The 14,173-nt window shown below is 44.6% G+C and overlaps 1 protein-coding gene and 1 long non-coding RNA gene across 3 annotated transcripts in view; both read left to right on the top strand.

Annotated features, from left to right (window-relative positions):
- The window catches only part of LOC310646477, a 417,476-nt gene that overhangs the window by 297,646 nt on the left and 105,657 nt on the right, over positions 1–14,173 (top strand). The window lies entirely within an intron of this gene.
- SDK1 (sidekick cell adhesion molecule 1) overlaps positions 1–14,173 on the top strand; it is a 331,319-nt gene that overhangs the window by 228,036 nt on the left and 89,110 nt on the right. For both annotated transcript variants that reach the window (XM_083372962.1, XM_083372961.1), the window contains exons 18-22: positions 116–231; positions 2,665–2,857; positions 5,702–5,800; positions 11,383–11,574; positions 12,785–12,906. In XM_083372962.1, coding sequence (XP_083229088.1) covers positions 116–231; positions 2,665–2,857; positions 5,702–5,800; positions 11,383–11,574; positions 12,785–12,906 — 722 coding nt within the window. The remainder of the gene's footprint in view (positions 1–115; positions 232–2,664; positions 2,858–5,701; positions 5,801–11,382; positions 11,575–12,784; positions 12,907–14,173) is intronic.

Here is a 14,173-nt window from a genome sequence, read left to right as displayed (position 1 = left end):
TGCCTGCTTATTAGGGCTTTCACACACACACACCCATTCATTTTTCCTTTTTTTTGACTTCCTTCTCCTCTGTTTCCTGTCTGCCTGGTCTGTCTTCCTGGCTGGTTGTGTGCAGTGCCCACCGCTCCACCCCAGAATGTCCAAGCAGAAGCGGTCAACTCTACCACCGTCCGGTTCTCCTGGAACCCACCTCCGCAGCAGTTCATCAACGGGATCAACCAAGGATACAAGGTTGGGAAGAGTCCACATGAGGGCGGGCTCCAGGAAGCAGATCGTCACCCCACAAACGTGGGTCTCTCCTGGGCGGGGGTGGGTGGGGAGGGGGTGGCACGTTCAACGCGGATCTGACTTCCTTTCCTTCCCGCCACTGCTAACCGAACGAGGAAAGGGGGGGGAACCCAACCGAAATGTCTAAATTTTCCAATATCATTAGGCTGTTTTTCAGAAGATGTTTTTATATTCAGTTGTTGTTTAAATGGCAGTTCTCGCAGAAAAACGCACAAAGCAAAACGTACACAGGTTGATTTGCACTTGTCAAGAATTACTGAAATCCCTGTTTTTAACTGTCAAAGTTCTTTTCTTTCTTTCTTTCTTTCTTTCTTTCTTTCTTTCTTTCTTTCTTTCTTTCTTTCTTTCTTTCTTTCTTTCTTTCTTTCTTTTTTTCACCTTCTCTTTCCTTGCTTTTTCGTCTCGTTTCCCACCCCCACCCCCTTTAACGTCTGAAGCAGCTGGACAGATCATATTTATTTCAGGAGTGCAGATTTTTTTTTTAAAAAAAAAACAACCACATTATAATAGGGACAGTTGTAGGGAGGACATTTCTATCATATTTTTATGTAGCACATAATTTGCGTAATGATTTATAAATTGCCACATTTCGTGCGCTTCCTTGCCTGGCTGGTGTCACTCATTGTGTATTTTTTTTTTCCTGGCAAATGCACTCAGCTTCTTTTTTATGGAAATGTCAAACATTCAACTCAAAGAAATGTAAAAAGCCCATTGGTGACCCATTGGTAAAGTTTTCAATCTGCTTTATAGGTATAATTTAGCAAAGCCGAGCACGGCGCTCTCTCTGCCATCATGAATTGGGGAGTGGAGTTGGTTTGTTTTTTTTACTTCTGGAAGTTTTTGTTTATTTGTATCCTGCCTTTTATTATTTTTTATAAATAACTCAAAGTGGGTGGGCTGAGAGAGAAGGAGTGGCCCAAAGTCACCCAGCCGGCTTTCATGGCTAAGGCTGGACTAGAACTCACCATCTCCTGGTGATTGGCCCAAAGTCACCCAGCCGGCTTTCATGGCTAAGGCTGGACTAGAACTCACCATCTCCTGGTGATTGGCCCAAAGTCAACCAGCTGGCTTTCATGGCTAAGGTGGGACTAGAACTCACCATCTCCTGGTGATTGGCCCAAAGTCAAATAGCTGGCTTTCATGCCTAAAGTAGAACTAGAACTCACTGCCTCCCGGTTTCTAGCCTGGCAGTTGAAGTCCCCAGCCCTTAAAGTTGCCAAGGTTTGGACACCCCTGCCGTAATGGATTAGGCTACCTTACGCATGCTTAGCCGAGAATATTTAGCGTGCCACCTTGAGGGCATCACATTGTGCTTTGCAAGCCTAGCACTGCGCTTGCGAGAGAGAGCATTTCTCCAGCCAAATCCCTTGCTGCGGGCCTCTCAGTGGCTTAGCCCAGTTGCAGACAACACAGCGAAGCAAAAACAGATCAATCACAGTTAATCAAAGTGGGATGTAGGCAGTCAAGCTCCCATTTGTCTTCTGTTCTCTGTAAGTCTGCCAATGGTAGTTCATTGTATCTTGGAGCAAGCTTATTAAGAAGCATGATAGAATTCTGCAGCGAAGGGATTTTAATCCAGACACCAACAAGGGAGATTTTAATCTAGACTAGGGAGAAATGGAGGGTGCTGTTCTTACGAGGCAATGTTAATATTAAGGCAATGATTTCAACCTTGGGGCCCTACCTCAGCCTTGACTTAGAGTTGAAAAGTAGAACTTACATGACAGAGTCCAATGCACTATACACTGTGTGAGTGCTTCACATCCTGGGTGTGTTTCCTACACATTATCACCATATCTGCCAAGCGTCTCCTTTCCTTGGATGACCATCCTCCTTCTTTCACTAATCCTTTTTTTTCCCTAACCCCTGAATGGTTTTCTTTGCTGAGATGGGCTCTTATATTCTTGACATGGCTGTGATTACACAATGAGGACAATGAACCAGTGGAACGGCTTGCCTCCAGAAGTTGTGGGTGCCCCATAACTGGAGGTTTTCAAGAAGAGACTAGACAGCCATTTGTCCATGGGGTGGATTGGAAGACCTCCAAGATTCCTTCCAACTCTGTTATTCTGATTAGTCATGCCACTATTAAGCAGAAAAGGAAGCTTGCCCGTGGTTCTTTGTGTCCTTAAAAATAGCTTTAATGTCTTAGGGATGGTGGTGGTGGGTTGGCTTTCTGCATCTGGATACATTGCAAGCCTCGTAACCCCGTAAGTCTGTCCGTGATGACTTCCTGTGTCAGTTACGTTAAGAAGAATCTCTGTGCTTTCGTAACTGAGCTAGTCCAAACTCTGCTGCATATGGCATTGACCGGTGGATGGTAGCTCACCCTCAAAGTATGTCATCTCTCTTTGATTCCACCATATCCCTGTCCAGCTTTTGGCTTGGCCAGTTGATGCCCCAGATGCTAAGACCGCCGTCACCATTCCTCCAGATTTTCATGGCGCCCACAGAGGATACATAACCAACCTGAAGAAATTTACAGCTTACTATACATCGATCCTTTGCTTCACCACCCCAGGAGATGGACCACCCAGTCCACCACAGTTGCTGCAGACTCACGAAGACAGTAAGTAGAACCACTGTCTTTACTAAGGAGGACCCAGATTGTTCGGGGCAACAGGCTGACTCTGTAAACTGCTTAGAGAGGACTGTAAACCACTGTGAAACAGTATATAAGTTTAAGTGTTTAAATACTTATTGCTATTGCCTGCCCTCCTTTCTTTCTTTCTTTCTTTCTTTCTTTCTTTCTTTCTTTCTTTCTTTCTTTCTTTCTTTCCTTCCTTCCTTCCTTCCTTCCTTCCTTCCTTCCTTCCTTCCTTCCTTCCTTCCTTCCTTCCCAGTGGTTAGTTAGAATGCAATATTTCAGGCTGAATCTGCCCACTGCCAGGTGTTCGATCTTGACCAGCTCAAGGTTGATAGCCTTCCATCCTTCCGAGGTTGATGAAATGTTGGGGGCAATAGGCATCAGACAACGAATTTCAAATGCATAAATTTTCAGAGTGACCCTTTTAACTATATCTTCTGCACGCTAAGTACAATGAATCTCAAATCTTGTTTCATAAGCCTTTATTATTTTTCTAGCAGTGCCACTGACTCTCTTCGCAGCCAGCCTCTGCGGTTGTTCTGTTTTTCTACAAGAGATAGGTAGCCTGCCAATGAACAAGGTTTATAGCCTTCCTAATTAGGTGAAAACCTTTCCTTTGGTTTGATTAACCTGCGCAAAGGATCACTGCGGACCTGAAAATAAAAGACTCTTACCGAGGGGAACGCTTCCATATTGGAAGAGAATTGGCTGCAGGGTTATAAATAATGTGCAGCTCTGCCTTCTGGGAATTGTTTTGTAAATTATTGAGCCTTATGAATGCTTGCCCTGCTTCGAAGAATCAACTGTGATTAAGGCGCTGCGTTACTTACACGAGCAGACCGATGAAGGGCTTAATTATTGTTTCATTGAACAAGGATTGTATTTGTTCTTCTTCTTCTTCTTTTTTTTTTACAGTGCAGATCAATGTTTCTCAACCTTGTCAACTTCAAGAAGCTTGGACTTCAACTCCCAGAATTCCCCATCTGCGCTTCTTAAAACTGACAAGGTTAACAAACACAGGTTACAGATGCTATAATGGTTGTGGGCGGAAAGAGCTGGCTGGGGTATTCTGGGAGTTGAAGTCCCCAGCTCTTAAAGTTGACAAGGTTGACAAACACGGGTATAGATGCTATAACAGCTGCTGGTGGTAAGAGAGAGAGAGAGAGAGAGAGAGAGAGAGAGGTCTCAAAAATGCATACAGCTAATATGCATTCAGATCTCTTTCCTCCCGCTGACCTCCCGGAGGTTTGGGGCTGAGATTCGCGACAGGTTGATGAAAACCAAGAAGAGTTGATCTTGGTGGACACAGCCTGATTGAGAGCCTGTTTGAGGACCCATTCAAGGCAGCTCTGGAGTTCTCTTGAGATGCAGATGAGATGAACGAATCACCAGGTTGAATTATTGATTCTTATTAGCCAAGCAGAAGGAAACTTCAACACTTCAAAGACGATATCGAAAGATCAAGAGGGTCTTTCTGAAATCCAGGGCTTCCTCTGGAGGATTTGGGTAGCCCGTTTGTTTGTTTGTTTGTTTGTTTTTTAAAAACAACAACATCCAGGTTAGAGCATTTGAACAAGCAGATACCTCTGGGCATAACATACCGAGGTCTGGTCCTGTCCAATCCTCGCTGAGTTATAGCATCTTTGCTCGCTGATCTCGGTATATTTCACAAGGATTTCTGCTTTCCAGCATTTCTCACACAATCGCCTCGCAGCTTGCCAATGGGACCGAGCCCATCTCGTGTGTGTGTGTGTGTGTTTGTGTGTGTGTGTGTGTGTGTGCTCTGTTACCTTCCCACCGTAGTGGTCCCTATTTTTCTACTTGCATTTTTATGTGCTTTCGAACTGCTAGGTTGGCAGAAGCTGGGACGAGTAACAGGCGCTCACTCTGTTACGCGGCACTTGGGATTCAACCCACCAAACTGCCGACCATCTGATCGACAAGCTCAGCGTCCTAACCCACTGAGCCACCGCGTCCCTATATGTGTGTGTGTGTGTGTGTGTGTGTGTATGTATGTATAATTTTATAATTGGAGTTGAGCTCTGGAAAATGCAAAATTAGGCTGTCTGCCTGTCAACGCCTGCAAGATTTGCATCTGTGGAGGGCCTAAACCACAGGGATACAGAGCTGTGTTGCAACCGCTCCAGAACGTAACTCATTCTTTAGCTCATTCATGGAAGCTGAGGGAGGAGAGGATCATTAATGCCTGCCTGATCAGCGAAAGCGTTTTGGACTCTTTTTGGACTCTGGTATTCACTAAGCCTGGCGTTCCCAACCAGGCGGTGCGAAGACCTTGGGTTTTCAACATGATAGCATATGTGCCTAATTTGTTGCCATTCTTTCGAACTGTTGTAAGGGGTGCGAGAATATGTCAGAAGCGTTCTAGGGGCGCAGGGTCATAGAACAGGTTGGGAACCACTGCGCTAAGCTGTGTTTTGCCAATTAGTCCCTTCCAAATAAAGGAGAAACTCCCACCTCAAAGGCTCTGAACCTGCAGGGCTTTCCAAACCTCCCCCTTCCTTCCCAAGCTCAGAGAAGACCATTCCTCTTTCTATTTATAAATCTCTGCTGTCCAATCCATGCCAGTCCCGTCGGTGAACAGCTGGGATGAAGTGGGGAAAAAGCATTCATACCGGGTGATAACCACAATCATCTTTAGCACCTCGATGTTTCTGACACCTCTCACTTTCTCTCAGCCAGCCCTCGCCGCCGGCTCTTTTCTTTCTTCAATCCTCAAACCGCTGACCTGAATCTGATCCCAAATAAAAGAAGCTTTTTCCACCGTTAGCAGATTATTATTTTTTTTTCTCCTTTTCCACTTGCCAGCACCAGGAATGGTGGGACACCTGAGCTTCACAGAGATTCTGGACACTTCACTCAAGGTCAGCTGGGAAGAACCCATTCAGAAAAACGGCATCATTACAGGCAAGTATCAGCAAAGAGCTGTTAACAAAACACCTTGCAAAGAAAATCGAAGAGGAGGCAATTGGCTCTGGGAATGTAGGAAAAGAAGGCTAGAGAAATTGTTCTACTCAGGGAATTGGTATTTGTGAAGAGCCCCTGGCTGAGAGAAAATGTTAAGACCTTGCCTTTGACTTCTCTGGAGCTGAGAGGTCCAATGAGTTGTAATAATGGACCACTTATACCTCCAGAACTGTGCGATGGTTTCACATATCTTCTGCGTTGTGAGTATGCTATTCTTATTCACATTATACATTTGAGCCAGGGTAGGCAACGGAAGGGTTTATTAGCAAACATCTGTTATTATGATAAATGAACCTTAAATCCAAGGACAGAAAAAGAAAACGGTCCATCATTCTAGGGAAAATAATTTATGTTGCTTAGACAAAGTGTTCATTCCTCCTCCAGCATATCCAGTTAAAAACAATGAAAAAACGATGAAATAGAACCGGAGGAGATAAGTGTCCACCATTTAGTTTCCTGCCTTTCCATGGAAACCCGAGTGAATTTTTTTCAACCGTGTTTTTCGGGAGCTTTCAAGATGGCAGAAGGTGATTTGAAGCTCTGGGTGAAGAGTTTTAGACCTTGGAGTGGGATCAATTTACCTCCTGAAGGTCTTCTGTTCTCCTCTCATCCTAATTCACCTCAGTCCAAAACTTGATTCCAAATCCCCAGATGGGAGGGGATGTTTATGGGTGGAAAAGGGAAAGGAACTTGGGGACCCCTCTCGCTCCCCTCCTTCATTTTGAGAAAGACAAAATGACCCTACGAAATTTGGCCAACTGATTTGATCTCACAGTGCTGGGAGGTTGCGAGTGAGCGGCTGGGATATATCACCCACGAAGGTGACACCATGGTCAGCAGAAGTGGAGAAAAGACTCACTGACCCACAGGTCACTCAATGAAGAAATTCCGCAGTGGCATAGATTTTCAGTAACTGAGATAGCTAGACTAGAAGGACAGGTCAAGAGAGGCCCAAGTTTAGAATCTTTGCACTGCAGTTAGCAGCACAGGCCGGACCTCCACCAGAATACTTGAAGGGTTATCGTGCCATTCCCGAGGGAATGCAATCAGTCTAGCAAGATCCTTGTAACAGAGTTGACTAGCAATACAACTACTGTTGTGACTCTTCTTGAGTGGTTGTGGTTGCTTTTGTTTGGCCTCAGTCTTGGCAGACTAACTGCATTCCCTTCAGAATTGCAAGATAAGGCTTCAAGGATTTTGGTGGAGATCACCCTGTGCCACTTTCTACAGCGCAAGGACTCTAAGCTGTGGCCCCTCTTTACTCCTCCCTCCAGTCTAGCTGGAGATTGCACCACATGTAGAAAGCTAACTCCATTGTCCCAAAAAGGAGGCGCCTTTATATTTCGGATAATAATGTTGGTCTAAAGATGTACCAGGAGGATTCGTATCTCAAAGATGCTGCTTACGGTGTCACCATCCAAGCATGGACCGTGATGCCACGCTCACCATCTTGCAGATTTTGATCCCCTGCTATGGTCACTACTGGAAACCGTCTCGTATTGTGAGGAACGTCGCATTTTAGGCTGAAAGACTGGAAGCGGCAAAAATCATCCAATGCTTGCGAAGGATTAGGTGGCTTGGATAATGCTGCTCAGAAAGCTAAGAATACCTAGGAGATTCCTCCTTTGTCACATTGCTGTGAAGATGTTGTTTACTGAGACTTTGTCTTTAAATCTAATCCATGGAATAAGAGGAAAACACGGGGGCACCAGAGGGAACAAGCCGGTTTTTGGTAAATTGCCCATTGTAAATTTCAGTATCTTCCTCGCTCCCTCGATAAATTCTGATTTATGAGGGCCTGGATGCAGGCGGACAGTTGGTGATTGGGTGTACAGCTCTCTCATCCAGAATTTAGTCCAGATCAACAGAAAATTATTTCTGAAGCTCCTGAGGTCATTCATTTCAGTTACACCGCAGCTTAGAGAGAAGCTAGTAAGGCCAGTGTATAAACAGAAACTTCTTTGCTGCTTGGACTTGGATCAGATCTGTTCTCAATTTCTTCAATACTTTTGGCCTTTCATCTGTCCCGTTGGATAATTTTTTGACGTTATTTTTGTTTCCTTCCAAATGAAGGAAAACATCATTAATTTGCTTTTTCCAGCTTCTTTTTATATGCCTCCTTCACTGGGCCCCGAGATGTTTTCTACAAGCTTAGTTCCGCGTGTTAGTTCATGCTTCCTTTTTCCAGCTTCAAAGCTTTCTCCTACTGATGCAATTGTTGTCGTATCGGCAGCCGATCCTCTTGCTTGACCACACGGTGGCAGGGCATTTTGACATGGTCACGTGATGCTGGGATGAGTGCTGAAGAATCTCTTGAACTCGATAGGGATTCACACCTCCTTAGGAAGGTTAAAAATGTAAGGTCTGCCTCCCTCAGCCTAGTCATAGGTCCCGTGAAAAGAAGACCATCAACGCCGTTCCATCTCACTCCTCTTATTTATCACGAGCCAATTCTTTGACAGGCGACTCTTCATTATGAATAATTTGCTGAATCCAGGCAGCAAGTCAAAGAAATTAAAGGCATCGGCCATTCTGGCTGGAGGAAGAAGATTCACGCAGCCATCCTTCCAACACATTGTTTGCAGCCAACAACAGGTTTCCAACCCCGATTTTGGTAGCTCAAGGATCTCCATCTGGTCTTGCTGCTCCCTTTGCAATCCATCTGCACATTTTTGAGCCCTTGGGTCAAGTTCTCTATTATTCGCTTCCCTCTTCCTCTCAGATCTATTACACCTCCCCAAGTATCCTTTCCCCGTGGGAGAAATCACTCCAGCCTCTTGATGTTTTTTTGCCTGTCCTCTGCCGCCGGCACCTCACTTCCAGAGATTCTGCCTTGTCTTGCCCCAGGCCTAATCACCAAGGAAGATGCAATCAAGCTTGTTGTTTTTTTTCCCCTTGGCGCTCTTGGGGCACAAACACCAGCCAGGTTTCTAAAAGAGCTCCAGGGTGAATGACGTTGTTACGGGGGGGTTCAGAGGCAGGGAGAGAAGAGAACAAGTAAAATCAGAAGCAGAATTGAGAAAAATCAGGACCTTGTGGAAGTTGATGGAAGCAGGGAGAAAGAACAGGAGAAAAGCATTAATAGCTTGCCCCAGAAGTCTACAATAGGTAAGCGAGGTAGAGGGTTAGGTCTTCAACACAGGGGGATAATGGCTTTGCTTGACGTGGCTTGAAATGACAAGATAAAATGATTTGCCAGGCATGCAGAGTCTGTGCTAGGGCAGCAACATGGAACAAAGGCATTTCCCACTCTTTCAGACTTCGCAGTGCGTTCCCCTGGGCCAATTAGCATCTCATTTGCTTCCTTTGATTCTCACTGAAGAGAACATTTCTGTCTGTCTTGCATCAGTGTTTCCCTGTCCGGCCCAACCCAGAGATGAGACAGTGAGTTCCAATTGAGTTCAATTCTTTATTTGCTTACACTACTGCACAAGAAGATCCATCAAGGGCAGTTAATCAGCCTCACCAACCTACTTCTGAGCCTCAATGGAAATGGATCAAGAGAAAGTGATTCCAGGTGTTTTGTTCTTGTTTAAAGGAAAGTCATCAATGGATGATGTATAAAAGTAGAGGCACGCACTGCAGGTTCAAACAGCAGTATTCTGCAAAAGTCCTGGGCATAGGTTGGACACACAACCCTTCCGAGATGGACATTGGTCCTTCGGTGAGCTCCAGATAGACCAACATTGCTGGTGGTCTTCAAGAAAAGATTGGACAACCAGTTGTCTGGGATGGAATACGTTCTCCTGCCTTGGCCAGGGAGTTAGACTAGAAGACCTCCAAGGTCCCTTGCAGTTTACAATTCTATGATTCTATGATAAGGGGACAGAATCTTGCCAGACTAAATGTATATCCTTCCAGATATATTCTGAGATAACCTAGGGAGTGACTACTCTGAACCTCTTCCCCTTCCAGTTTGGGGCTGCGCAATCTCTTAATCTGGGCCTCTTTGGGGGAGTTGCCAAAACTCCCCCGCTGTTCCTGCAAGTACACATTCCATCACATTCCCTTCTTCTACTTGTTGAAGTAGCATCTTCACTTGGTGCTGTTCTCATGCTTTAGATCTTCTGCTTATATCTGTCGTACAAACGTCTTTCGGAGAATAAAAACATTTAATTGATAAAGTGAGGTGCATTTCAGGTCTCCGGGTATAAAATGGGGCACATTGTTAAGAAGTGGGCCCTTAAATCAGTTCTGAAGGGAAATGGAGGAAAATCAGGGCCACTCAGTAATTTAAAGAAGAGAGAGATTTATTTATTTATTGGTGGTGGTGGTCAGATATGTTAGTTAATCGCTCAGTAGTCTTCTTCTTACTAGTCTGTGTTCAATGTTGTTGTTGTTGTTAGCTGCGAAGTCGTGTCCGACCCATCGCGACCCTATGGACAATGTTCCTCCAGGCCTTCCTGTCCTCTACCATCTTCTGGAGTCCATTTAAGCTCAGGCCTCCTGCTTCAGTGACTCCATCCAGCCACCTCCTTCTCTGTCGTCCCCTTCTTCTCTTGCCCTCAATCTTTCCCAGCATAAGGCTCTTCTCCAGTGAGTCCTTCCTCCTCATTAGGTGGCCAAAGTATTTGAGTTGCAACTTCAGGATCTGGCCTTCTAAAGAGCAGTCAGGGTTGATCTCCTCTAGGACTGACCGGTTTGATCGCCTTGCAGTCCAAGGGACTCGCAGGAGTCTTTTCCAGCACCAGAGTTCAAAGGCCTCAATTCCACCCTGTTGTTGTTAGCTACGAAGTCATGTCTGACCCATTGCGACCCCATGGACAACGTTCCTCCAGGCCTTCCTGTCCTCTGCCATCTTCTGGAGTCCATTTAAGCTCACGCCTCCTGCTTCAGTGACTCCATCCAGCCACCTCATTCTCCGTCATCCCCTTCTTCTCTTGCCCTCAATCGTGTTCAATGTTACATTCGTGTACATATTACATTCCTTTCTCTCTCTCACTCTCATTTTTTCTAGCCATTGATAAAAATTGTCCCCTGTTCTAAAGCACACTGAGTCTTATTTCCGTTTTACCTTTAATGTCAGCCTGTCCCTTTCTGCACAATCTAAAACGTTCTTAATTAGTTCTTCTTCCCTTGGTAAGTTTTCATTTTTCCAATATTGGGCAAATACTGTTCTTACCGCGGTTAATACAATAAGAGAAGACTTTTCTTGATGCCTACGAGGGCCATTGAAGGGATGAAGTTCAAGAGGTGAAGCCACATGTCCCTAGTTGTAAGGTTACCAATATTTTTGAGAGAGATAGCTTCTCCATTTTTATTTTTATTTTTTGAAGCTCCTCAAGGTAGCAGACCAAAGACGCTGGCAGAAGACTGATTTCTAAGAGCTGGCTTCTCATTACCGAGCAGAGTTTTCTTAAGTGGAAGAACTTCCCTCTTCAGCTGAAGTAATAAAAACCCCAGGAGCTCCTTGTTCAGTTCTGGGAGATGTCCTTTAACCGAGCTCCACGGGGAGAACCTTTAGAAGATGTTTCTGATAGGATCAGCTTGGTTTCATTGCCTCCTCCTTGGTTTCCCTCCAGGCTATCAAATCTCCTGGGAGGTCTACAGCAGGAACGAATCCCGCCTGGTTCGGACGCTGGCTAACACAACCCTCGAGTACACAATCACAGGCTTGTCGTCTCTCACGACCTACACCATCGAAGTAGCAGCCATGACAGCGAAGGGAACCGGCTTGATCACTTCGTCGACCATCTCATCCGGTGTCCCCCCAGGTTAGTCAAAGCAGCGTGCGGAGAAGCTCAAGAAAGATCAGGGTTGGCATTTAATTGAGCTTAACGCCCAGGGATTGACCTACTTGGGGAAAAAATAAAATATAAAATTAAAATCGGGTGTAAAAATTTCTTGATGGTGAGAAAAATTATTCAGAGGAACAGCCTGCCTCCAGAAGGTGTGGGTGCTCCATCACTGGGAATTTTTAAGAAGAGATTGGACAACCATTTGTCTGGAATGGTATAAGGTGTCTTGCTTGAAGAGGGGGGTTGGACTAGATGACCTCCAAGTCCTTTCCAACTCTGTTATTCTATATTCTGTACCAGTGTTTCCCAACCTTAGCCACACGAAGATGTGTGTCCCCAGACAGCCTGGAATTCTGGGAGTTGAAGTCCACCCATCTTCAAGTGGCCAAGGTTGGGAAGCACTGTTTTGCACTGATCTGAAGGAGTTGCAGCTGATGGGCTGTCCTGATATGTAAAAATTGGGGGCTTTGCAAGGAAAAGCCTCTTTTCCTACTGATTTTTAAGAAAGAGGTTAAAGAGACAGCAGCTAATTCTGGTACTTTGCTGGCATCTACCTTTGTAGAAATGTCAACAGGGATAAAGGCGAGGAATCTAACAAGCTGGAAAAGGAGAAATAGAAAAAGAGATGGACCAGGCTGGCTTATTCCTCTTTTTCTGCCCCATCCAAAAGAATGAAAGTCCATCCAGCTTCAGCTTCCCACTAAATTTGTTGCTCCATCCCCAAACATCTTTTGAGCCTTGCTCGCCGTGTATAGAAAGAGCAGGACTACAGCGTTACAGATTAATTATTTAGGCTGGCCTTTGAAATTACACTTTAAGTGGGACAATTTGGGGCAAGACAGTACCCAACTAAGAATCAGCTCTGTTGAGGTGGTGGCTTACTAAGATATGAAAGGCTTTCTGGTAACCCTAGGAGATCATTTTTGATTCCAAAAACCAATAATTGTGCAGCTGTCTAGTTGAGAAGCAATACGCTGGACAAGAATACTGGTGATCTCCCTAGAGGCAAGTGATGGAGAAAGGATGTGGGCTAGATGGATTCTTAAAGCTCTGTTTATCACCTTGACTTCAACTCTGCCCTGTAAAGTGGATCAAGCACTCCCAAAATTGAGCCATAAATTTATTCTTCTGCTCCGAGTTCTTGATCTTTTACTCTTTTTATTATTTGGCTTGTTGACTTTTGCAGAGCTTCCTGGTACACCTTCCAATTTGGTCATCTCAAACATCAGCCCTCGATCTGCAACTCTTCAATTCCGGCCTGGATATGATGGAAAGACCTCAGTCTCCAAATGGATCGTGGAGGGCCAGGTATGCAAAAAAAAAAAAAAAGAAAGAAAGAAAGAAAAAAAAGAAAAGAAAGAAAGAAATCCTAATGTAACCATCCTAATCTGTTTAGGAGCTCAAATTAATCTGTACTTGGCTTCGGTTGCAAAGTAGGGAAGTGCATTTGCTAAGAGATCGATTTCTAGAAAAAGAGAAAAAAAATGTCAGATTCGTTCTCTCGATCCCTGGATGCTCTTTTAATCCACGGCTGCTTCTTTCACGTGTTTACAATCGGGACAGTCAAAGCATTCCACCTACAAGTGACGTTTTCACAAAAATTAAAAAAAAAACTCGTTTGATGCAAAAGCGGTTTCCCTTTGGGGAAATAGATTCCACAATTGGCGTCACCAGCTGGGTGTTTCTTTGAAGTGTTTACGGATGTCATTTTTGGTTGTTGTTGTTTTTTTAATTTTCCACGTTGACTTGGGAAATGATTTGATGCGTGCCGCCTTCTGATTACCTGAGTTTGGTGGCCACAGTCGTCTTCTTAAAGAAATGGATTGATGAAATGAAGGGACGTTTTTGTCAGAGAAGCATTCTGTGATCTTGACTGGTCTCCCTTTATTTTTTTTTTTCTTTCTTTAGTTAGCGTTTCTCTAGCTTCCCTCTTACCGTAGAGTACCACTTCTCTATAATAATGCTCGCTGAGTACACATTTCTGCTCTAAACTCAAGATATTAATGGTTGCCTCTTATGGTGCGGGGGACGCAGACACTCACTGTTCTTTGTGATCGTTGCCGAGTCCGTTCTTAAGAGGAAATGCCAGTTGAAACACATCCGATCTAGCGAAAATAGGCTGCAAAGACATATATTTATAACCAACGTATTTGGGGTTTTATGATGCTTACCCATCTGCTCTATGGTTCACATTTTTTTATCAGTTTAATAATGTTTGGGGCTTGTGTTTTGGAATTTTAGTGTATAATACATTTATTCCAGCCGGGATAAATGCCATTGGCTCATGCCTGCTTCTCTTTCATCACTTGAAGCCTCTCTGGACTCACAGTTGCCTATTGCCTTTTTTTTTTTTTAATGGCGCCCCGCTAGGATATAATTTTTTATTCCACTCGTATATGCCTGCCAGTAATTGGTTAACACTTCACACATTGCTAGGTAACCCCTAAAAGCTTATGTCAGAAGGAGGTCAACCCATGCCCTGCAGATGTTTTGCATTGCAAGGCACTTTTAAACTTAGGTGCGCTGGTAGCATCACACATAAAATGGTCGGCTCTCCAAAGGAGCCCGAGGTTCA

This window comes from Vipera ursinii, assembly GCF_947247035.1.
Source record: "Vipera ursinii genome assembly, chromosome: 13".
NCBI classification, from domain to species: Eukaryota; Metazoa; Chordata; class Lepidosauria; order Squamata; family Viperidae; genus Vipera; species Vipera ursinii.
Note: the sequence above shows the minus strand (reverse complement) of the source record. Positions and strands in the feature narration are given on the sequence as shown.